Genomic DNA, 25656 nt, shown 5'->3' on the forward strand with positions numbered 1-25656 from the left:
TTTTAAGACCTCAAAACATCCATGAAATACAGAAAAAAATTAATGTATATATTTTAACTAGCAGTGTATAAGATTCCTCCAGAATGGACCTCGTGGAGCCAAACGTCATAAAGGTTACCCACTGTATCCACAGTCTTGACATGCTCAGGAAAAAAAGCCCACAGTGATCATTGCAGAGCAGTGAGAGATTATCAGGACTTTTTTTTTTTTTTTTTTTACTTCTTTATTATTTGGGGTTTTATATTCATAATAATATATATTATTTACAATCAATGTACACATATATTAAAAATATGAAATAATTGGTGATGGTAGAAATGATGACATGAAATATTTAACTTCTTGAAAAATCCAGGTAATTTAAAGCTCGTATGTTCTCTAATCTTTCTTTTTTTTAAACAAATTTTTATGTTTATTTATTTTGAGAGAGAGAGTAAATGCACACACAAGTGGAAGAGGCACAAAGGGAGAGGGAGAGAGAGAATCCCAAGCAGGCTCCACACTGTCAACCAACTGAGCCACCCAGGTGCCCTTCTAATCTTTCAAAGCAAATAGAAAAGTACTGTTTTTACCGATTTGATATCTTACATTTTTGACAACAGTTTTTTCTGAGCAATTTGTTTTTGTTTTGTTTTTTTTTATAATGTTTTATCTGAATTTTATTTTTTAAAATTTATCTGAATGTTTTTGTTAACAAATTAGCTGAACTAGAACGTACCTTGTGCATTTCTCTGAAATTTTATTTTATTTTATTTATTATTTTTTAATTAATAATTTATTCTTTAATTTACATTCAAGTTAGTTAGCATATGGTGCAACAATGATTTCAGAAGTAGATTCCTTAATGCTCCTTACCCATTTAGCCCATAGCCCATTCCCTGAGCAATTCTTAAAACTAGTTCAACGTAAGGAGATTTACTTCCAAAGTTTTGAGAATACTGTCTTTTTTATTTTCTTTTTTATGCTTAACATGGGGTTTGAACTCATGACCCCAAGATTAAGAGTCATGTTCTACTGACTGGGTCAACCAGGCACCTGGAGAATCCTTCTTATTCCAAAGGTAAAGGAAATAATTTAAAGAATGCATCAGAGAGAACTACTATATGATGAAGTGTGGTTTAATATTTATTTTTTTATTTCAAGTTTTTATTTTAATTCCAGTACTGTTAACATACAGTGACATATTAGTTTCAGGTATACAGTGTAGTGATTCAACCTTTCCATACTTCACCCTGTGCTCATCTGGACAAGGGCACTTCTTAATCCTGATTACTTATTTAAAAGACTCCCACCCCTCCCCTCTAGTAACCATCAGTTTGTTCTCTATAATTGAGTCCCTTTCTTGGGGCACCTGGGTGGCTCAATCAGTTAAATGTTTGCCTCTTGATTTGGGCTCAAGTCATGATCTTGCGGTTCATGGGTTCACATCCTGTGTCGGGCTCTGCACTGGCAGCGTGGAGCCTGCTTGGGATTCTCTCTCTCTCTCTCTCTCTGCCCTTCTCCCACCTGTGTTCTCTCTCTCAAAACAAATGAATAAACTTAATTTAAAAAAAGAGTCCCTTTATTGTTTCTCTTTTTTTTCCCCTTGCTTGTTTTTTTTTTCTTAAATTTTACATATGAATGAAATCATACGGTATTTGTCTTTCTCTGACTTATTTCACTTGGCATAATATTCTCTAGCTTCATCCATGTCTCTGCAAATGGAAAGATTTCATTCTTTTTTTTATGACTGAATAATATTCCATAATAATTCCATAATATAACTGAATAATATTATAACTGAATAATAATGATACACACACACACATCCATCTTCTTTATCCATTTATCAATTGATGGATACTTGGGTTGCCTCCATAATTTGGCTATTGTAAAAAATGCTGTAGTAAACAAAGGGGTGCATGTACCTGTTTGAATTAATGTTCTTGTATTTTGGGGGTAAATACCCAGTAGCGCCATTGCTGGATCATAAGATAGTTCCATTTTTAACTTTTTTTTTTTTTTTTTAAAGTAAGCTCTGTGCCCAATGTGGCACTTGAATCCAAGACCCTGAGATCAAGAGGTGCATGCTCTATCTGAACCAGCCAAGCACTCCACTATTTTTAACTTTTTGAGGAATCTCCATACTGTTTTCCACAGTGGCTGCACCAGTTTGCATTTCCACCAATAGCACACAAGGGTTCCTCTTTCTCCACATCCTCGTCAACACCTGTTGTTTCTTGTGTTTTTGATTTTAGCCATTCTGACACATGAGAGATGATATCTCATTCTCATTTTGATTTGCATTTCCCTGATGATCAGGGATAATGAGAATATTTTCATGTGTCTGTTGGCCATCTGTATGTCTTTTCTGGAGAAGTGTCTGTTCATATCTTCTGCCCATTTTTAAATTGATTAGTTGTTTTTTCAGTGTTGAGTTTTATAAGTTCTTATATATTTTGGATACTAGGACTTTATTGGATATGTCATTTGCAAATATCTTCTCCCATTCCATAGGCTGCCTTTTAGTTTTGTTGATTGTTTCCTTTGCTGTGCAGAAAGTTTTTATTTTGATGTAATCCCAATAGTTTATTTTTGCTTTTGTTTCTTTTGCCTCAGGAGACATGTCTCGAAAGAAGTTTCTACGGTCCATGTCAAAGAAGTTACTGGCTGTGTTCTCTTCTAGGATTTTTACAGTTTCAGGTCTCACATTTAGGTCTTTAATCCATTTGAATTTATTATTTTGTAAAAAAGTGGCCAAGTTTCTTTCTTTTGCCTGTAGCTGACCAGTTTTCCCAACACCGTTTGCTGAAGAGACTTTTTCCCATTGTATATTCTTTCCTACTTTGTCGAAGATTGACCATATAATTGTGGGTTTATTTTTGGGTTTTCTATTCTGTTCTATTGACATGTGTGTCTATTCTGCCAGTACCATAATGTTTGGATTACTACAGCTTTGTAGTATAACTTGAAGTCCAATATTGTGATACCTCCAGTTTTGCTTTTCTTTTCTTTTCTTTTTCAAGATTGCTTTGGCTATTCAGGGTCTTTTGTGGTTCCATACAAATTTTAGGATTGTTTTAGTTTTGTGAGAAGTACTGTTGGTATTTTGATAAGGATTGCAATAAATGTGGAGATTGCTTTGGATAGTATAAACATTTTAATAATATTTGTTCTTCTAATCCATGAGCATGGAATATTTTTCCATTTCTTTGTGTCTTCAATTTCTTTCATCGGTGTTTTATAGTTTTCTGAGTACAGGTTCTTCATCTCTTCGGTTAGGTTAGATTTATTCCTAGGTTTCTTATTTTTGGTACAATTGTAAATGGGATTGTTTTCTTAATTTTATTTTCTGATGCTTCATTATTGGTATATAGAAATGCAACAGCTTTCTGTACCTTGATTTTTTTTATCCAGGGACTTTACCGAATTCATTTATCAGTTACAGGATTTTTTTGGTGGAGTCTTTTGGGTTACCTGTATATAGTATCATGTCATCTGTAAATAATAAAAGTTTTACTTCTTCCTTACCCATGTGGATGCCTTTTATTTCTTTTTCTTCTATGATTGCTGTGGTTAGGACTTCCAGTACTATGTTGAATAAAAGTGGTGAGAATGGACATCCTTGTTTTGTCCCTGACCTTAGGGGAAAAGCTCTCAGGTTTTCCCCCATTGAATTTGATTTTGCTGTGGGTTTTCAATATGTGGCCTTTATTATGTTGAAGTATGTTTCCTCTAAACCTTCTTTGTTGATGGTTTTTATCATGAATGTTGTACTTTGTCAGATGCTTTTTCTGTACCTATTGAAATGATCATATGGTTTTTATTCTTATTTTTTATTGATGTGATGTATCGTGTTGATTGACTTGCGAATACTGAACCACCCTCAGAACCCCAGAATAATTCCCAGTAGATCGTGGGATGGTTTTTGAATGTATTATTGAATTCACTTTAGTAGTATTTTATTGAGAATTTTTGCATCTATTTTCATCAGGGATATTGGCCTGTAGTTCTCTTTTTTAGTGGTATCTTTATCCAGTTTTGATATCAGGGTAATGGCATCATAGAATGAATTTGGAAGTTTTCCTTCCTTTTCTAATTTTTGGAATAGTTTGAAAAAAATAAGTATTAACTCTTTTTAAAATATTTGATAGAATTTGCCTGTGAAGCCATCTAGTCATGGACTTTTGCTAAGAGTTTTTTGATTACTGATTCAATATCTTTGTTGCTTATCTGTCTGTTCATATTTTCTATTTCTTTCTTTTTCAGTTTTGGTAGTTTATACATTTCTAGAAATTTATTCATTTCTTCTAAGTTGTCCAGTTTGTTGGCATATAGTTTTTCATAATATTATGATTATTTGTATTTCTGTTGGTGTTGGCTGTTATTTCTGCTCTCTCATTTGTGATTTTATTTGAGTCCTTTCTCTTTTTTTCTTGATAAGCCTGGCTAGAGGTTTATCAATTTTGTTAATTTTTTTCAAATAACCAACTCCTGGATTCGTTGATCTGTTCCATTGGTTTTTTTTTTTAATGTTTTTTTATTATCATTTTTTTTTTTTTTGAGAGAGAGAGAGAGAGAGAGAGAGAGAGAGAACACAAACAGGGGAGAAGCAGAGAGAGAGAGGGAAACACAGAATCTGAAGCAGGCTACAGGCTCTGCGCTGTCAGCACACAGAGCCTGACTCAGGACTCGAACCCATGAACTGTGAGATTATGACCTGAGCCAAGGTGAGGTGGTTAAATGACTGAGCCACCCAGGTGTCCCTGTTCTGTTTTTTTTTTTGTTTTTGTTTTTGTTTTTAGTTTCTATATCATTTGTTTCTGCTCTAATCTTTATTATTTCCTTCCTTCTGCTGGTTTTAGGTTTTATTGTTCTTTTTGTAGCTCTTTTAGGTGTAAGGGTAGATTGTTTATATGAGATTTATCTTACTACTTAAGTTAGACCTATACTGCTTTTATAAACTTCCCTCTTAGAACTGCTTTTGTTGCATCCCAGAGGTTTTGGATCATTGTGCTTTCGTTTTTATTTGTTTCCATGTATTTTTAATTTCTTCTTTTATTTGGCTGATCCATTTGTTGTTTAGCAGCATGTTATTTAAATTCCATGTATCTGTGTTCGTTCCAGATTTTTTTCTTGTGGTTCATTTTTAGTTTCATAGCATTGTGTTCAGAAAAGATGCATGGTATGATTTCAATCTTTTCCAATTTGTGAGACTTGTTTTGTGGCCTAAAATGTTACTGTTTCTGGAGAATGTTCTATGTGCACTTGAAAAGAATGTGTATTCTGTTTTAGGATGGAATGTTCATAATATATGTGTTAAATCCATCTGTTCCAGTGTGTCACTCAAAGGTATTGTTTTCTTGTTGATTTTCTGTTTAGATGATCTCTTCATTGATGTAAGTGGGGAGCTAACGTCCTTTATAATTAATGTTTATTTATTTTTGAGAGAGAGAGAGAGAGACAGAGTGCGAGTTGGGGAGGGGCAGAGAGAGAGGGACACAGAATCTGAAGCAGCCCCAGCCTCTGAGCTGTCAGCACAGAGCCCAACGTGGGGCTCGCACACACGAACCATGAGATCATGACATGAGTTGAAATCAGACACCCAACCGACTGAGCCACCCAGGCACTCCATGTCCTTTATAATTATTGTACCACTATCGATTAGTTCCTTTATATTTGTTAGGAACTATTTTATGTTTTGGGGTGTTCCTATGATGGCTGCCTAAATATTTATAATTGTTATATCTTCTTGTTGGATCATCCCCTTTATTATTATATAGTGTCCTTCTTTGTCTCTTGTTACAGTCTTTGTTTTAAAGTCTCTTTTGTCTAATAGAAGTATTGCTACTCCAGCTTTTTTGACATCCATTTGCATGATAGATATTTTTCCATCCCTCACTTTCAATCTTTAGGTGCCTTTATATCTAAAATAAGTCTCTTGTAGGCAGCATATAGACAGGTCTTACTTTTCTTTTCCATTCTGTCACCTTATGTCTGTTGATTGGACCATTTAGTCTATTTACATTCAAAGTAATTATTGCGATACCTGGGTGGCTCCACTCAGGTCATGATCTCATGGTTGTGAGATCGAGCCCTGCTTTGGGCTCCGTGCTGGGTGTGGAGCCTGCTTGGGATTCTTTCTTTCTCTGTCCCTCTCCCTTTCAAAGAAAATATTTTTAAAAAGTAATCGTTGACAGATATTATTTATTGCCACTTTGTTACTTGTTTTGTGGTTGTTTCTGAAGATTTTCTCTGACCCTTTCTTGTCATTCTCTCTTTCAAGTTTTGCTGATTTTCTTTAGAAATTTATTTGGATTTCTTTCTCTTTATTCTTCACATGTTTATTAGTAGTTTTTGATATATGGTTACTATTAGGTTTGTATATAAATTCTTCTGCATTAGCAGTCTATATTAAGTTGATGATCATTTAAGTTTGAACTCATTCTTCTTTCCTCTGCATGTCTTAGGTATATATTATTATATCCTTTTTGGGGGTAGTTCCTTGACTGATTTTATAGAGAAATATTCATTTATACTGATTTTGTATTTCCTACCTTTTTACTGTCAGTTTTGGTCTCTCCTTTATATATATATATATACCAATTTGTATTTTTTTTTATTTTTTAAAAGTTATTTACTTATATAATCTCTGCACCCACTGTGGGGCTCAAAGTCACATGCTCTACTGATTGAGCTAGCCATGCCCCCCTTTCTACTCAAAGAGTCCCATTTAATATTTCTTACAGGGTTGATTAGTGGTCATGAACTTTAGTTTTTGTCTCGGAAACTCTTAATCTCTCCTTCTATTCTGAATGATAACCTTGCTGAATAAAGTATTCTTGCCTGCAGATTTTTCCTATTCAGCACTTTGAATATGTCATGCCACTTATGGGGTTTCACTTGTAAGATACTTCTTTCGTTTTGCTTTCTTATTTATTTATTTATTTATTTAATTTACTTATTGAGAGAAAGAGAGAATCCCAAGCTTTCAGCACATAGAGCCTGACACAGGGCTTGAACTCAGAAACCATGAGCTCGTGACTTGAGCCAAAACCGAGTTGGATGCTCAACTAATGGAGCCACCCAGGCGCCCCTGTCTTGCTTTTATCACCACATTTTTTCAATTTAGTTACAGTGTATCTTGGTGTGGGTCTGCTTTTGTAGATTTTGATGGGAAATCTCTGTGCCTCCTGTACCTGGAGGTGTTTCCTTCCGAGATTAGGGAACCTTTCAGCTATTTCTTCAGATTAATTTTCTACCCCCTTTTTTCTCTCTCTTCTTCTGGGTGTCCTATAATATGAAATTATTACATTTGATGGAGTTGCTAAATTTCCTGTCTGTTCTTGTTTCATGTAATTGTTTTTACTCTCTTTTGTTCAACTTGATTATGTTCCATTACTCCGTCTTCTAGGTCACTAATTTGTTCCTCTGCTTCTTCCATCCCACTACTCATTCTGTCATGCGTGTTTCTTATTTCATTTATTGAGCTCTTTATCTCTATGTTATTCCTTATCAGAGTTAAGTGTCTCATGTCCAGTTTTCTCAAGTCCAGTGAGTATCTAGTGGTCATTGCTTTAAACTGGTGTGTTAGATGTATCTGTTTTGCTTAGATCTTTAGCCATGGACTTGTCTTGTTCTTTGAGCTGGGAAAATTTTCTCTCATTTTGTCTGCTTCTCTCTGTGTTTCTGTGTGTTGTCAGCTAGGTATTCTGTTCTTAAAAGGAGCGATTTTATAAAGAGGAGGTCCTGGAGTGCCCTGCAGTGCAGTATCCCCTGTTCATCAGAACCTGACATTGCAGGAGAGTACCTATGTGTGTTGACATCCTGGTGTCGTGTCACTTTTCCTTTCAGTGCAGTTGTCTGCACTGACTCTCTGCATGTTGTGGGCTGTGATTGTTCTCTGTGGTGTTAGTGGGACTCTGGCAGACCAGCTCTGATGGCCTGTGCCCACAGGGGAACTTGGGAGTGGGAAGCAGTGTTAGCAAAATTTGTGTTGGGACCCTAGTCCTATGCTAGATTTTGCAAAATATTGTGGCAGCTGGGAACTTGTGCATTGGGGCCAAGTGGTGGGTGTTCAAGGTTGGGCATGGGGCAGCGCTGGGTGATTTGCACAGTGGCAGGCAATACCTGGTGGCTAGGCAGGGTGTAAGCATAGCTTTAGCAAAATTTGCACTGAGCCCAGGGACGAGGCCTCCAGGCTTGGAGGGGGAAAGTGCTCTGGAGAACTTGTGGGGATGGTATATTGGTAGTACGTTCGGAAGCAAGTGTCTGTGCAGTACCACCTCCTGCAGGTGGCTCTGTCTATGCTGGTGGGTGAGGGAGGAAAACAGTACCTGCCAGCTCCCTCATTTTCCAAATCCCTTAACATGCTCCATACTCGGTAGGAACAGCTCTCCTATTTGTTCCTGGCGTTGTGTAAGCTGCCATTTTTATGTTGCCTCTCCAAGCCAGCTGCTCTGTAAGAGCGGAGACACAGCCATCGCTTGCCCAGTGCAGAGTTGGCTGACTCCAGGATCCAAGTCCCACTGGTTTTACAAACACAGGCTTTAAAAGCCAACCTTATGGGGATTAGCTTTCTTTGCGTGCGATGGCCTGTATCTCTGCTCTCTCCATACAGGAGAGCTCCCTCTCTCCTGCTGGCAGCCTCCCTCTGCCTAGCTGACCGTCCTGACCTTTGTGAGGCAGCTCCACGTCTATATTTAGCTGTGGTTTGTTCTGCCAGTCTTCAGATCATTCTCTGGTTTATTGACCTGGATATGGATGGTATCTAGTTGTAAATGTGGGACAGGGTGAGCTTGGGGTTCTCTTAATCCACCATCTTCCCAAGCTCCTGATGATAAGGTATGTTTTTTGCGTATTTTGTATGAGCTACGTGGGGGTAAAATAAAGTAGCATTCCATTTATGGTCTTATTACTTTCTCCAATTAAGGGCAGTTGAGCACCAAAATGTACTGCTTAGGTAGATGACAAATGCACTATTGAGAGCCTAAAATATTTCTTCATACGCTATGTATTCATGAAATACCTAAATAAGTAGACTGATCAAATATAGTCAAATCTCCAAATACTGTTTCACCAATGCTGTTAACTCTGATCAGTATTAGGAAAAAAAAAAAAATCCAATCCAATATTAACTCATTCATAAAGTTTTTAATAAGCTATCATTTTCTTACATGTACACTAGTAAACTTAAAAAGACAAATATTTACTACCAAACGTTAAATACTGTACAATTTATAAAAAATATAATTTTAAGAATTTGGAGTAATAAAGGGAAGAAACCATCTTCAAATGGATAAAATAAGAAAATTCTACTTGTTAAGAAATGTAACCAGAAAAGATATTTCCAATTTGTCTAAGGGAATACTAAAACTTTACTGAAGTCAGAGATCATACTATTTTTGTTCAAGCCTTTATCTACATAGCTTTAAATAAGCCTGAAAAATTACTTTCTAGTATATCTAAGGCTGTTTGAAACAGAGTGCATGACTGAGAGAAGGACTATGCTAGCATGTGAAATCATGAAGAACAGGGATATAGCTTATTCATCTTTATATCCTCAGCTCCTAGCATAATGCCTAGCTCAAGGTAAGTAATAATGTTTAAACAATGCTTCCTGCTTTGAACCAAACTGGGGAAATACACATTTCTACCTTTGGTCCAAATTTCATTCCATATTAAGCACTACATTTAAAGTTCCTGAGTTGCAGTCCTGGTTCTTGGCCCTTAGCCTTAAACTGGGTATGGTAGGCCAACACACATAAACATTCTGTATCAGCCTTTTGACAGAATCCTTAGAACTGAACCATCATGGGCCTGTGAATCTTCTCTTATGTGGTCTGATTCTTATTTCTTGGATAAGTTAGTATCAGTGTGCAAAAGTAATGCATTTTCGGTGCAGGATAAGAATGTGCTTATGAGTAAGAATGGAATAAAGGCCTTGTTTTTCCATGTTTTAAGTAACAGATACATAGCATCTTATATTACGACATAATTAGCATTTTTAGACACTCAATATAATACACTGTATTACAATGAAATGTGGTGGTAGGCTTCCATTTTAGGAGCAAAAATAAGTTTCACATGAAAAAAGATTTATTTTAGATTCACAGAAAATACATTTAGAATAAATCTAAATTTTTAGCATTTAAACAAACACAGAGGAGCTTCAAGATGTATAGTCTCCATGCGGTCTGAAAAGCAGGTACAAAAAGCTCTTTTGCAATTACTGATCATCACCTCGTTGCCTTAAATTTCTAGATTTTCCATTTTCAATTCTTCTCTTTTTAAAGACTGGGGCCACTCCATCTGCCACGATTCCAAGAGAAGTGACTGTTTTTTCTTTAAATACCATTTTAGATTGTCCACCAATATCAGGTTCTGAAGTTGATACACACTCATTTTCAGTGCATGGAAGTTCAAAATCTACCTCCTCACTGAAACAGAAAGTAAGAACAAAACCATTATTTACTAGACTAAGACAAACCTTTACCTAACCTCTGAGTCCACCAAAAGCCCAGGATCATCTTTCTAATGATAGTGAGAAGTTAAAAGTCATTTCAAAGTAGGAAACTTGAAAAATACTATTTGAATACTTGAAAAATATTATTTAAAATACAGAGTACCTATTTCGGGGGATACGTGTCTGGAAAATTCTTTTTATTCTATTCTTTTAAATTCTGTTCTTTTATTCCTTCTGCACAAAGCATGTATCATCAAAGGAAATGCTTGTGCTTATACAGAACTAGCAGTACAAGTTGCAAAGGTGGATATGTGACAGTTATTTATGGAAAACTGGTTTTGCCATGAACTGACAAGGGCTCTGGGGGCTTACAGAGCACATGATGAAAACCATGGAATCCCACTGTCCTAGGGCAGGAGACTCTACATGGCTGTTTGCCTAGCACTCCTTTTCTATCTAAGATCTAGCCACCCACATGATTAGTGAAAGTAATCGGTTGACTAGTCTAGAGATTGGTACCTGACTGACATGAACCTATCACAGTATTCCACCCTCCACACAGTCAACTGGTCCCTGAAAGAGCAACTAAGCCATGCCACACTCATCAGTCCCACCCATGAGCTTTTTGAACATGGCCCAGAAAGACCATTATGTTTAACTAACTGTTTAGTGACTAAGAGTGTAAAACCTGTGGGGAACTATATATCTTCCTATTTAAAGGAATCCTGCAATGGTTGAGAATAAAGGTGGCTTATAGGGAAAAGGAGCAATGAGCAGCAGGGGGAAAGAGAATCCTGCCAATGTTTCAAGACTTGCTCTAGTAACCCCTCAGGCTGAGTCCAATTCCTGCCCTTCTCACAAGCCTGGCAGTCAGACTTTCCTGGGAATCTTTGAACTAACAACCTATTTTTTATTTAAGGTAACTTGAGTTTCTATCACTTGAAACCAAAAGATTAACTGGTTAATATTTGTTATAGATTAATTGACCATATAAACACAGGTTTATGTCTGAGTTCTCTATTTTGTTCCAGTGATCTGTGTGTCTATTTTTGTGCCAATACCATATTGTTTTGATTACTACAGCTTTGTAGTATATCTCGAAATTTGGGGTTGTGATATCTCCGGCTATATTCTTCTTTTTTAAGACTGCTTTGGCTATTTGGGGTCTTTTAGGGTTCCATACAAATTTTATTATTTGTTCTAGTTCTGCGTAAAATGCTGTTGGTATTTTGATAGGGATTATATTGTATCTGTAGATTGCTGTAATAGTATGGACATTTTAACAATATCAATTCTCCTAACCCATGAGCATGGAATATCTTTCCATTTGTTTGTGTTGGCTAAAACTTAATATATGCTATCAGGTCAATTATCTTAAAAGTACATGAAAACAAATTTGCTTCCCTCTCAGAAAGACTCTGTAGAAAGGCCTGTAAAAATAGTTTTACAAAATCTTTTCATGTCCCATCCTATATACACACGAATAAGAAACAGGTTTAAAAAAATAGGTGTCTAGGCATTGTAATAAATATTTAAAAAAAAAAATTTTTTTTTATGTTTATTTTTGAGACAGAGAGAGACAGAGCATGAACGGGGGAGGGTCAGAGAGAGGGAGACACAGAATCTGAAACAGGCTCCAGGCTCTGAGCGGTCAGCACAGAGCCCGACGCGGGGCTCGAACTCATGGACTGCGAGATCATGACCTGAGCCGAAGTCGGACACTGAACCAACAGAGCCACCCAGGTGCCCCTGTAATAAATATTTTTTAAGATTTTAAGTAATCTCTACACCTACTGTGGAGCTCAAACTCACAACCCTGATATCAAGTCACACGCTCTACCAAATGAGCCAGCCAGGCACCACTAATTTTTTTAAAATGTAAAAACAGTTTGGAAGTTTGTTAGTCTTAAAACAAAACAAAAACAGAGAATATAAGTATAAAAATAAAATTTCAGGCTAGTAATGGCTAGTTCAAAACTAAAACAAAACTTTTCCACATAATATAACAAACACTTGAGAAAGAATCTATCTTAGATCATAATGTGATAAACATTTCCTCAAAATCTGATGAGGGGATGCAGCAAATAGGGATTCTCACTGGAACTGGTCTTAAATCTGATTTGTTTTGAAAACATGCCTTCCAAAACTTTTTTTTACTGTATTAAAAATATATGTTAGGGGCTCCTGGGTGGCTCAGTTGGTTAAGTGGCTGGCTCTCGGTTTAAGCTCAGGTCATGATCTCATGGTTCATGAGTTTGAGCCCTGCATTGGGCTTTGTACTGACAGTATACAGCTTGCCTGGAATTCTCTCTCTCTGCCTCTCTCTCTCATAAGAACAGATACTTAAAAAAAAAAAAAAAAAAATATATATATATATATACATAATGTATATATTATATAAAATGTTTTATTATATATTAATATGCTATATGAATATAATAACTATATATAATTGATTATATACATATAGAATTATTATATACATATATAATAAATGCCACTTTTATTTATTTTTACTACTTCCCTATTTTCTCTTAGACTGCCAACGATGGTGCTTTTTCTAAGGTTAGTAGCCCCTGCAGTTGATACAGTATTAATTCTTGGCTTTTATTCTTTTATTACAGGAGAGGAAACTGAGGTTTACAGAGGTTAAATAACTTGATCAAACTGTTATGTACATAGAGCTTGGATTAAAACCCAGGCCTTTCTGACCTAAAATCTGTATTTTTTTCCCCTAGACCACTCTGCTTCCAGGTGAAACTAAGAAATTCTATTAGCCAAGGAGAGAAACATTTGAGGAATGAAGTGTAGCAGGGTTTGGTCACTGGAAAAATGAATCTGTATCCAAGAAAATTTGATGTGAGATTCATTTATTTCATTTGAATCTTGGTGCTTCATATTATGTTTTGTTAGAGTGATCAAGCTGTAACAGTCTTCTTTTTTAAGTTTATTTATTTTGAGAAAGAGAGAGAGCTGGGTAGAGGCAGAGAAGGGGGGGGGAGAGAGAGAATCTCAAGCAGGCTCTGCACTGCCAGTGCCGAGCTTGATGCGGGGCTTGAATCCACGAACTGTATATCATGACCTGAGCCGAAATCAAGTTGGGCACTTAACCTACTGAACCACCCAGCTGCCCCTAGCATTTCTTAAGGGGAATTATGGGAAAGATAAAATAGAGAAGGGTTCCATCTTTGAAATGATGGTTCTACGAAGTTCCTAAGTGGAGGTTAACAGAAGTGGCAGTAAAGTAGGATATATATCCTTATGACAGATTTAAAAGAAGTTTGTATTTGAAAGAAAAGGTAATAGACTGCAAGTAAATCTATTACAGAGAAATGTCTATTCAAATAACTTTGGAACAGCTACAAAAAATAATTATACAAGCACTTCCACAAAACCATACTCATTTCCAAATTCAAAATGCAAGAACTGTAAAGGTTATAGTATTTGAACACAACATAATAAAGGTGAAAAAATAAACACCCCTGCCACATGCATATTTTAAAATGTGAAAATTAATTAAAGGAAACTTTTTTTTTTTTTTTTAAAGGAAATCTCATTTAGAATGGAGTCAGGCCAGCAGGGCAAGCTCTCACAACTTCTCACTTCTCAGTTCCAGACCTAACGGGAAGAGAGGGACTTTGCACAAGGATACTATTTTGCTATCCCAACAGGAGGAAGAAAGGCTTTCCTCCTCCCCCAAGCAACAATCCAGCCAATGAGACACTGACACCTCAGCCAGTGAAAACCCACTATACTTCCAGTTCCCAATTTACTCTAATGGATTTTGTTTATAACAGCTTTCTCAACATCCTGTTTTCCTCTTTATTAAAGGGCATTCCTCTCCTTCCTTCTGAATTCTTGCCTATGGTTTTGCCCTATCTTGTTTGTCCTGGACTGCAATTCTCTAGTATTACTGAATAAACCTGTTTTTTTTTTTTTTTTTTTTTTTTTTGCTGGTAAAATAACTGGCAATCTTATTTATTTTTAAAAGTTTATTTTGAGAGAGTGAGTATGGGGGAGGGGTAGAGAGAACAGGAAAGAGAGAATCCCAATCAGGCTCTGTGTCATCAGCATGAAGCCCCACATGGGGCTCAGACTAATGAACCATGAGATCATGATCTGAGCCAAAATCAAGAGACAGAGGCTTAACCAACTGAGCCACCCAGGTGCCCCTGGCAGTTTTATTTTTAAAGTCAGCATTACTTGATGATCAAAAATGAGACCTAGTGAAGACCTTCAACAACTCTAAGGCTGGTGAGCGAAGAGATGATGGTATCTACAGAGCCAACTGGGTACGCTGTCTTCTCACCACCTACAGAGTTTGAAGGTAAGTTTTCTCCTGGATTTTTGAGCGCCCTGCTTTGTGTTTAAGCCTCCAGTCTTCATTTGCAATCTGTTTTCAGGCCTTGTGTTTTTGTTTTTGTTTTTTCAATCTCTGAGAGTACTTGTGTGGCCTTCAGTCTGACTCCGTTTAGGACACGAGACTTCATGATGAAACCATGCTGGTCTCTGGCTTGACTCCTGCCTGGAATCAGACTGTGCCTACTGAAACTGTTCTAGCCTTTGGTCTGATTCCTTTTTAGAACCAGACTGTTCCTGTTGGAACTGTGCTGTTTATTTTTTTATTATTTTTGTAAATGTTTTATTATTTATTTTTTGGGAGAGAGAGAGAGAAAAACGAACAAGTGGGGGAGGGGAAGAGAAAGGAAGACACAGAACCCAAAGCAGGTTTAGGTTCTGAGCTGTCAGCACAGAGCCTGATGTGGGGCTTGAACTCACAAACTGCAAGATTGTGAGCCAAAGTTGGATGCTTAACTGACAGCCATCCATGCGCCCTGAAACTGTGCTGTTTAGAAATTTCTTTCTGCTCTAGAGAAAAGCCTCTAAGAAATGGGAGAACAGTTATCAAAATGCTTGAGGGTACCCCCCACTTCTCCTCATGTTTCTGGGACTCTGGCTGGTTTTATGTTTAAAATTTAACGTCCTGGAGTGCCTGTGGCTCACTTGAGCATCTTACTCCTGATTTCAGCTCTGGTCATGATCCCAGGGTGGTGGGATCAAGCCCTGCATTGGACTCTGCACTGAGCATGGAGCCTGCTTAAAATTCTCTCTCTCCTTCTACCCCTCTCCCCAATTCACTCATTCTCTAAAATAAGAACAAAAAAACCCCACATTGGGCTCTGTGCTGATAGTACAGAGCGTGGGACCCATTTCAAGTTCTGTATCTCCCTCTCTCTCTCTGTCCCTCCCCCATTCATGCTCACTCTCTCTCTCAAAACTAAACATAAAAAAAAAAAGGGTCTCTTATTGGGGTGCCTGGGTGGCTCAGTCAGTTAAGTGTCTGATTCTTGACTTCAGCTCAGGTTATGATCTTGCGGTTTGTGGGGTAGAGCCCCACGTCGGACTCTGTGCTGGCAGGGAAGAGGCTGCTTGGGATTCTGTTTCCCTGTCTTCTCAAAAAAAAAAAAAAAAAAAAAAAAATTAAAAAAAATCTATCGTCTTCATGCATGTATATTTATAACTAAATGGATCAACTTCGCCAAAAGTAATTTTGAACCTCAATGGCTATTATGGGAAACTTTTAATCTTCACAAACTTGTTTTACTCAAATTAGAAAGCTGTGACTTGCAGAAAAACAAAAACACAACTGACTGGGATGCCTATTTTATTTTTTATTAAAATTTTTCTTACATATAGTATTAGTTTCAGGTGTACAATACAGTGATTCAAGAATTCTGTATGTTAGTGCTCATTGAGATAAGCGGACTCTTAATCCCCTTTACCTGTGTCATGCACCGCCCCTCCTGCCCATCTCCTCTGATAACCATCACTTTGCTCTCTAGTTCAGAGTCTGGGTTTTTTTTTGGATTGTCTTTTATTCCTTGTTCATTTGTTTTGTTTCTTAAATTTCACATATGAGTGAAATCATACAGTATGTGTCTTTCTCTGACTTATTTCACTTAGCATTATATCCTGTAGATCTACCCACGATGCTGCAAATGGCAAGATTTCATTTTTTAAATGACTGAATACTATTCCATTGTATGTATACACAACCTCTTCTTTATCCATTCATCTACTGATGGACACTTGCATTGCTTTCATAGTTTGGTTATTGTAAGAAGTGCTGCAATAAATATAGAGGTGCATATATCTTTTCAAATTAAGTGTTTTTGTATCCTTTGGTAACATCCAGTAGTGAAATCAGCGGATCATATGGTAGTTTTATTTTTAATTTTTTGAGGAATCTCCATACTATATTCTACTGTGGCTGTACCAGTTTGCATTCCCAACAGTTATTGTTTGTATTTTAGTTTTTAGCCATACTGACAGATGTGAGAGATTTCTCATTGTGGTTTTGATCTGCAATTCCCTGATGATAAGTGATATTGAGTATCTTTTCATATGTCTGTTGGCCATCTGTTGGTCTCTTCTGGAGAAAAGTCAGTTCATGTCTTCTGCCCATTTTTTAACTGGAATATTTGTTTTGTTGAGTTGTATACATTCTTTGTATATTTGGATATCCTTTATCATATATGTAATTTGCAAATATCTTCTCCCATTCAGCAGGCTTTCATGTTTCTTCGTTGTTTACTTTGCAGTACAGAAGCTTTTATTTTGGTGTAGTTTATTTTTTGTTTCACTTGCCTCCGCAGACCTATCTAGAAATTGTTACAGCTAATGTCAGGGAAATTACTGTCTGTGCTCTCTTCTAGGATTTTTATGGTTTCATGTCTCACATTTAGGTCTTTAATCCATTTTGAATTTATTTCTGTGTATGGTGTAAGAAAGTGGTCCAGTTTCATTCTTTTGCATGTAGCTATCTAGTTCTCCCAACACCATTTATTGAAGAAACTTTTTTCCATTGTATATTCATTCCTCCTTTGTCAAAGATTGACCATATAATTGTGGGTTCATTTCTGGGTTTCTATAACGTTCTATTGATATATGTGTCTATATCTGTGACAATTCCATACTGTTTTGATTACTACAGGTGTGTGGTATATCTTGAAATTTGGGGTTGTGATACCTCCAGTTTTGTTGTTTTTTCAAGACTGCTTTGGCTATTGGGGTCTTTGTAGTTCCATACAAAGTTTAGTATTTATTTTAGTTCTGTGAAAAATTCTGTTGGTATTTTGATAGGGATTGCATTGTATCTACAGATTTTTTTGTTGTTGTTGTATGGACATCTTAACAGTATTTGTAATGTCTTTCTATTTGTGTGTGTCCTCTTCAATTTCTTTTATCGGCGTTTCATAGGTTTTTTTTTTCCAGTGTTTCATAGTTTTTGGGAGTTTAGTTCTTTTACTTTTTTGGTTAAGTTTACTGTTAGGTTTCTACTATTTTTTGGTGTAACACTAAAAGGGGTTTTTCCCCTTAACTTCTTTCTACCTCATTATGTGTATAGAAATGTAACAGATTTCTGAAAAACATTTTTTAAGTAGGTTCCACACCCAACATGGGGCTTGAAGTCACGACCCTGAGATCAAGAATTGCATGCTCCACTGACTGAGCCAGCTAGGTGCCCTGTATTTCTATATATTGATTTTGTATCCTGTGACCTTAATGAATTCACTTACCAGTTCTAGTAGTTTTTTGGTGGAACTTTAGTGTTTTCTACATATAGTATCATGTTATCTGCAAACAGTGAACATTTTATTTCTTCCTTTCCAATTTGAATACTTTTTGTTTTTGTCTAATTGTTGTGTCCAGGACTTTCAACAATATGTTGAATGTAAGTGGTGAGTGGGGACATCCTTGTCATTCTCCCGATCTTAAGGGAAAAGCTCAGGTTTTCACCACTGAGTATGATGTCCACTGTGGGGTTTCCATATATGGCCTTTATTATGTTGAACTATGTTCCCTCTAAACCTACTTTGTTGAGGGTTATCATGAATAAATGTTGTACCTTGTTAAATGCTTTTTCTGCATCTGTGCAGATGATAACATGCTTTTTATCATTCCCCTTATTGATGTGATGTGTCATGCTGATTAATTTGGGAATACTAAACTACCCTTTCATCCTCAGAATAAATCCCACTAGACTGTGAATGATTTTTAAAATGTATTGTTGGACTCAGTTTGCTAATATTTTGTTGAGGACTTCTGCATTTATATTCGTCAGAGACATTGGACTATCATTCTTTTTTCTGCAGTGTTTTAATCTGGTTTTGGTATCAGGGTAATCCTGGCCTCATAGTATGAATATGCAACCTTTCCTTCCTCTTCTGATTTTTGGAATAGTTTGAGAAGACTAGGTATTAATTCTTTAAATGTTTGGTAGAATTCACATGTGAAGCCATCTGGTCTTGGACTTTTGTTTATGGGAGGTATTTCGATTACTGATTCAATTTCATTCCTGGTAATTGGTCTGTCCAAATTTTCTATTTCTTCCTGACTGGGAGGTTATATATATGTTTCTAGAGATTTGTGTGTTTCTTCTAGGTTGTTCAATTTGCTGGCATATAATTTTTTGTAATATTCTCTTATAATCCTTTGTATTTCTGTGATGTTGGTGGTTATTCTCTTTCACTGCTGATTTTAAGTCTTTTTTTTTTTTTTTGATGAGTAAGTATGGTAAAAGGCTTATTTTGTTGATCTTTTCAAAGAATGAGCTCCTGGTGTCATTGACCTGTTCTGTATTTTAAGTTACTATTTCATTTCTGCTCTAACACTTAAAACTTCTTCCATCTACTGGTTTGGATTTTGTTCTTCTTTTTCTAGCTCCTATAGGTATGAGGTTGTTTATCTGAGATATTTCTTGCTTCTTGAGGTAGGTCTGTATTGCTATAAACCTCCCTCTTAGAACAGCTTTTGCTGCATCTCAAAGATTTTGGATGATTGTATTTTCATTTTATTTCTATGTTATTTTTTATTTCCTCTTTAATTTCTTGACTGACCAATTCATTGTTTAGTAGCATGTTATTAAATCTCCATGTATTTGTGCTCTTGCCAGGTTTTTTCTTGTGGCTTTTAGTTTCAAAGCACTGTGTTCAGAACAGATGCATGGTATGACTTCAACCTTTTCCATGAGAGACTTATTTTGTGGCATAATATTTATTCTGGGGAATGGTGTATGTACACTTGAAAAAAATGTGTATTCAGCTGTTTTAGGATGGAATGTTCTGAATACATGTGTCAAATCCACCTGGTGCAATGTGTTCAGAGCCAGTGTTTCCTTGTTGATTTTCTGTTTGGATGATCTGTTGATGTACGTGGGCTGTTAAAGTGCCCTACTTTAGGGGTACCTAGGTAGCTCAGTCAAGCGTCTGACTTCAGCTCATTATCTCATTGTTTCTCATTGAATCTCTCATCACAGGGTTCAAGACCTGTGTTGGGCTCTGTGCTGACAGCTCAGAGCCCGCTTCAGATTCTGTGTCTCCCTCTCTCTGTCCCTCCCGTTCACACTCTGTCTCTCAAAAATAAATAAATGTTAAAAAAAATTTAAAGTACACTACTATTAATGTATTACCTTCAATTACTTTCTTTTTGTTATTAACAGTTTTATGTATTGGGGTGCTCCTATTTTGGGTGCATAAATATTTACAACTATTATATGTTCTTGTTGGACTGTCCCCTTTAGTATTATATAGTGTCCTTCTTTGTCTCTTGTTACAGTCTTTATTTTAAAGCCTATTTTGTCTGATACATGTATTGCCACCTGGGCTTTCTTTTGACATCCATTTGCATGATAAACATTTCCCTATCCCTTCACTTTGATTCTGGTGTCTTTAGGTCTGAAATGAGTCTCTTGTAGGCAGCATATAGATGGGTCTTGCTTTTTTATCCATTCTATCACTCTATGTCTTTTGACTGGAGTTAGTTCATTTGCATTCAAAGTAATTATTGATAGGTATGCGTTTATTACCATTTTGTTACTTGTTTTATGGTTGTTTTTGTACTTCTCTGTTCCTTTCTTCTCTTTTTATCTCATGATTAGTTGGCCTAAGTGATATACTTGGATTCCTTTCTCTTTAGTCTTTGCATATCTATTACTGGTTTTTTAGTCATGGTTACCATTATATATATATACATGCATGTATATATAATGGTAATTTGTGTGTGTATGTGTATACACATGTGTGGGTGTGTATATATCTTCTGCATGTAACATTCTATATTAAGTTGATGGTCACTTAAATTTGAACCTATTCTTTACCCTTCTCTCTCCCATGCCCATATTTTAGGTATATGGTTCATAATTTGTTTATTTTGTGAATTTATTTACATAATTTATTTTGTGAATCCCTTGACTGAATTTTAAATATACTTATTTATACTGCTTTTGTGTTTCCTACTTTACTTAGTCCTACTTATGGTTTATCCATGCAGAGTCCCCTTTAACATTTCTTGTAGGGCTATTTAGTGGTCATGAATTCCTTTATCTTGTGTTTGTCCGGCAAACTCTGTATCTCTGGAATGCCTATTTTAAATTGTACCTTGAGGGTTCCATATGTTTTCAGGATACTAAGTTTGCCTTTTTGCAAGATGCTATTTACAAATCAACTGAGGCAAACAAACAACTGAAGCCATCAGAACAAAAGCCATCAAAATGGCTTCTGAGGCCGTTTTCTCCCTCCCTCCATCTGCACCCATCTTGTGCTCAGGACCCACCTCTGGCAACACTTTTGTCTGTTCTTTCTGCTGAACTTGCCTTTTAATCTCTCTGCTTCGTCCTCTCCTGAACCTATTAAAACCTGGTTCTTTAAAGTTAAGTTTTCTGAGGAACTAAATAAACTTCAAGTTCCTTGTTCCCTGGACTAAGGCTGAATTGTGAGCCATAGGTAAAAAGTTCCCTAAATGACTGAGGACCCCAATAAGTTTGCTGAAGAATTCAACAGTTATTCAAATTTACCACTTTGGTTTCTCAGATTTATACCAATTATTCCATGTGCTTGTTGGTGAGAACCAGGCCAAACACTGGATGGAACCAGCCAGAGGAGAATATCCTGAAGGGTATTTAGAAAAACAAACATCTAACTTGTGGTAAGATGCTAGAAAACTTGTTGGAAATCACCAAGCAATTACAGTCGCTCTTCCTAAGCCTGTTGACTGAAACAAAACTCAGATTAGCACACAAAAGCTTGATGAACTTGTTCATGACTATTATAATTGACTCCACACTGTCTTTAAAGAAAATTTTGATCTTTCTTTAGATGTTAAATCCACTCAGGTAGCATTTAACTTTATGTTTATTTATGTTCTAAAGTGGGAATTTCTCCTTTAATTAAAAGGACCAGGAGAGGGGCCAACATGGTGGAGAAGTAGGGGGATCCAAAGTTCCCTTGTCTCTCAAACAAAGCAGTGTTGAAGCCAAAGGACTTTGAACTCCAAGAGTCTGGGAGGCAAAGAGACAGGGTTGCTTCCAGGGACCCACCGGGACAACCTGACGGGCCACAGGTACATGATGGTGAACGGGGAGAGATAAAAAGAATGGAGGGGAAGGATCCCCTTCTGTGGAGAGACAAGGGGAAGAGAAAGAAAGCCTGGGGAAACATAGGACTGTATCTTGACAACAGAAAAACCTTAGACCAGGACGGAGAAAGATCCAATCTCTGAGGGGCTTTCTCCGGACTGGGGCCAGCTGCCTAGATCATGCACCTGGGGGGGTGGGGAGCCAGCTCCGGGGTGCAGTCCGCAGTAAGAGAAAGTGATCCCCTCCCTGGAGTGCTGTGGGACAGGACAAACCCTGCCTGCTTCCATCAGCCAGAGACAATGTATTGGGCAGCACGGAGCAGTGCTTCTCCAGTACAGAGTGAGAGTTTGAATCCCAGCCAAGTGCCAGGGCATGGGAGTTGGCAGAGCAAGACAAACTTCTTTGTGTGGCCAGCGGCACAGTGAGTATGGCTAGAACAGAGTGGTTTGGGACATCTGGTCCATGGAGGAGAGACTGGGGTGTCGCTATTTTTCTCCTCACCACCACCACCAAGATGGGGCCTCAGGGATCAGACCCTGGGGCCCACAGTGGAGGCGTGACCCGCCTACACCAAACCATGCCCCTCTGTGCCTGATAATGCCTATCTACTGGAGTGGTATAGACCCAGATGGCCCCTCCTCCAGACCTGTGCTGCTGCATTGCCTGGTTTAATTCTCCGACAATTCTTATATAGATACATTCTTCCTTCTATTTCTCCTTTTTCTCTCTTCCCTCCTCTAGTCTGGTTACTCTGGTTGTTGAGTTGTTTAAGCAGACATATTTAATTCACTGTCTTCATACATGCTCTATACCTCCTTTATTTTCCTTTCTTTCTCTCTAGAATAAGCCATATTGTCTGTCTGTCTGGACAACTTTATCTTTTCTTTTTCCCCCACCTCCTTCTTTATTTTCCTCTCTCTCTCTCTGGATTAAGTCATACAGTTTCTCTGCCTGGTCAATTTTTATTTTTTCTTTTGCCCCGCCCCTGTCATTTCTCTCTTTGTATGTACTCTTTCATCAGCACTGCCTCCATGCTGTTCTTTACTTGTAGTTGGTGTTTCTGGTTTGGTTTTTTTTGTTAGTGTCTTTACATGTTTTCTGTCTGCTTTTTGTTTGTTTGTGTTTCTTTCCAGGGCTACTTCAAGGAACAAATCAGAGCACACCTGGTGGAGGGTCCAAAACATCACTACGAGTAGGGAGGTAAAGTAACCAAAGTCACAACAACAGAGAGAAAGTCACACTCTCTAAAAAACACCTCCTGAAGGGCCAGGCCCTGGAAAGTATATGACCCCCCTTTAATATAGTAATGCTTGTAGGTGCAGGGCACATAACAAGCTTTTAAAACACATTAGGGATAGAAAACTAGCCAAAATGATGAAATAGAAGAATTCTCCTCAAAAGAAATTCCAGGAAGAAATGACAACTAAAGAATTGCTCAAAACAGATATAAACAACATACCTTAACAAGAATTTAGAAAAGAGGTGGTCACAAGGAGGACTGAAGAGGCAGAGGAGAGAATAGGTGAAATAGAAGATAAAATAATGGAAAAAGATGAAGCTGAGAAAAAGATAGATAAAAAAATTCTGGATCACAAGGGGAGAATTAGAGAAGTGATTCAATGAAACGGAACAATATCCATATCATAGGAGTTCCAGAAGAAGAGAGAGAGAAAGGGGCCAAAGGTATACTTGAACAAATCATAGCTGAGAACTTCCCCAATCTGGGGAAAGAGAAAGACATTGAAATCCAGGAGGCACAGAGAACTCCCTTTAGACATAACCTGAATCGATCTTCTGCATGGCATATCATAGTGAAACTGGAAAAATACAAAGATAAAGAGAGAATTCTGAAAGCAGCCATGGATAAGCGGGCCTCAACAAACAAGGGTAGACACATAAGGGTAGTAGCAGACCTATCTACTGAAACTTGGCAGGCCAGAAAGGAGTAGCAGGAAATTTTCTATGTGATGAACAGGAAAAATATGCAGCTAAGAATCCTTTATCCAGCAAGCATGTCATTCAAAATAGAAGAAGAGATAAAAGTTTTCCCAAACAAAAACTGAAGGAATTCATCACCACTAAACCAGCCCTACAAGAGATCCTAAGGGGGACTCTGTGAATGAAATGTTGCTAGGACCACAAAGGACCAGAGACATCACCACAAGCATGAAACCTACGAATAACACAATGACTCTAAACCCATATCTTTCAATACTAACACTGAATGTAAATGGACTAAATGCTCTAATCAAAAGACACAGGGTATCAGAATGGATAAAAAAAACAAGACCCATCTATTTGCTCTCTACAAAAGACCCATTTTAGACTTGAGAACACCTTCAGATTCAAAGTGAGGGGATGCAGAACCATTTATCATGCTACTGAAGTCAAAGCTGGAGTAGTCATACTTACATCAGACAAACTAGATTTTTAAACTAAAGGCTGTAACAAGAGATGAAGGAAGGCATTATATAATAGTTACGGGGTCTATCCATCAAGAGGAGCTAACCATTATAAATGTCTATGCACTGAATTTGGGAGAACCCAAATATATAAAACAATCACAAACATAAGCAATCTTATTGGTAAGAATGTGGTAATTGCAGAGGACTTTAATACTCCACTTACAACACATCATCTAGACACGCCATCTAGACAGAAAATCAGTAAACAAAGGCCCTGAATGATACATTGGACCAGATGGACTTGACAGATATGTTTAGAACTCTGCATCCCAAAGCAACAGAATATACTTTCTTCTGGAGTGCACATGGAACATTCTCCAAGAAAGATCACAAACTGGGTCACAAAACAGCCCTCAATAAATATAAAAGAATTGAGATCATACCATGCACACTTTCAGATCACAATGCTATGAAACTTGAAATCAACCACAGGAAAAAGTCTGGAAAACTTCTAAAAGCATGGAGGTTAAAGAACATCCTACTAAAGAATGAATGGGTCAACCAGGCCATTAGAGAAGAAATTAAAAAATACATGGAAACAAATGAAAATGAAAACACAACAGTTCAAACCCTTTGGGATTTGACAGTCCTAAGAGGACAGCAAAAACAGCAGAGACAGTCGTAAGAGGAAAATACATTGCAATCCAGGCCTAACTCAAGACACAAGAAAAATCCCATATACAAAATCTAACAGTACAGCTAAAGGAACTAGAAGCAGAACAGTAAAGACACCCTAAACCCAGAAGAAGAAGAGAAATAATAAAGATCAGAGCAGAAATAAACAATATAGAATAAAAAAAAAAAAAAAAAAAAAAACCCAAAACAAAACAGTAGAGCAGATCAACAAAAGCAAGAGTTGGTTTTTTGAAAAAATAAAAACAAAATTGATAAATCTCTAGCCAGGCTTCTCCAAAAGAAAAGAGAGAGGACCCAAATAGATAAAATCATGAATGAAAATGGAATTATTACAACCAATCCCTTAGAAATACAAGCAATTATCAGGGAATATGAAAAATTATATATATGCCAACAAACTGGACAACCTGGAAGAAATGGATAAATTCTTAAACACCCATACACTTTCCAAACTCAAATGGGAAGAAATAGAAAATTTGAACAGACCCATAACTAGTGAAGAAATTGAATCAGTTATCAAAAATCTCCCAACAAATAAGAGTCCAGGACCAGATGGCTTCCCTGGGGAACTCTACCAGACATTTAAAGCAGAGATAATACCTATCCTTCTCAAGCTGTTCCAAAAAATAGAAAGGGAAGGAAAACTTCCAGACTAATTTTATGAAGCCAGCATTACCTTGATTCCCAAACCAGAG

At 37.0% G+C, this 25656-nt stretch overlaps 1 protein-coding gene across 1 annotated transcript in view; it reads right to left on the reverse strand.

Moving 5' to 3' along the window:
* Positions 1-9134: 9134 nt before the first annotated feature.
* WBP4 (WW domain binding protein 4) overlaps positions 9135-25656 on the reverse strand; it is a 66812-nt gene continuing 50290 nt past the window's right edge. The window contains exon 10 of the mRNA XM_042977450.1: positions 9135-10418. Within this exon, the coding sequence (XP_042833384.1) occupies positions 10208-10418 (211 nt within the window). The 3' untranslated portion in view covers positions 9135-10207. The remainder of the gene's footprint in view (positions 10419-25656) is intronic.

The sequence above is a fragment of the Panthera tigris genome, chromosome A1, assembly GCF_018350195.1.
Source record: "Panthera tigris isolate Pti1 chromosome A1, P.tigris_Pti1_mat1.1, whole genome shotgun sequence".
Taxonomy (NCBI): Eukaryota; Metazoa; Chordata; class Mammalia; order Carnivora; family Felidae; genus Panthera; species Panthera tigris.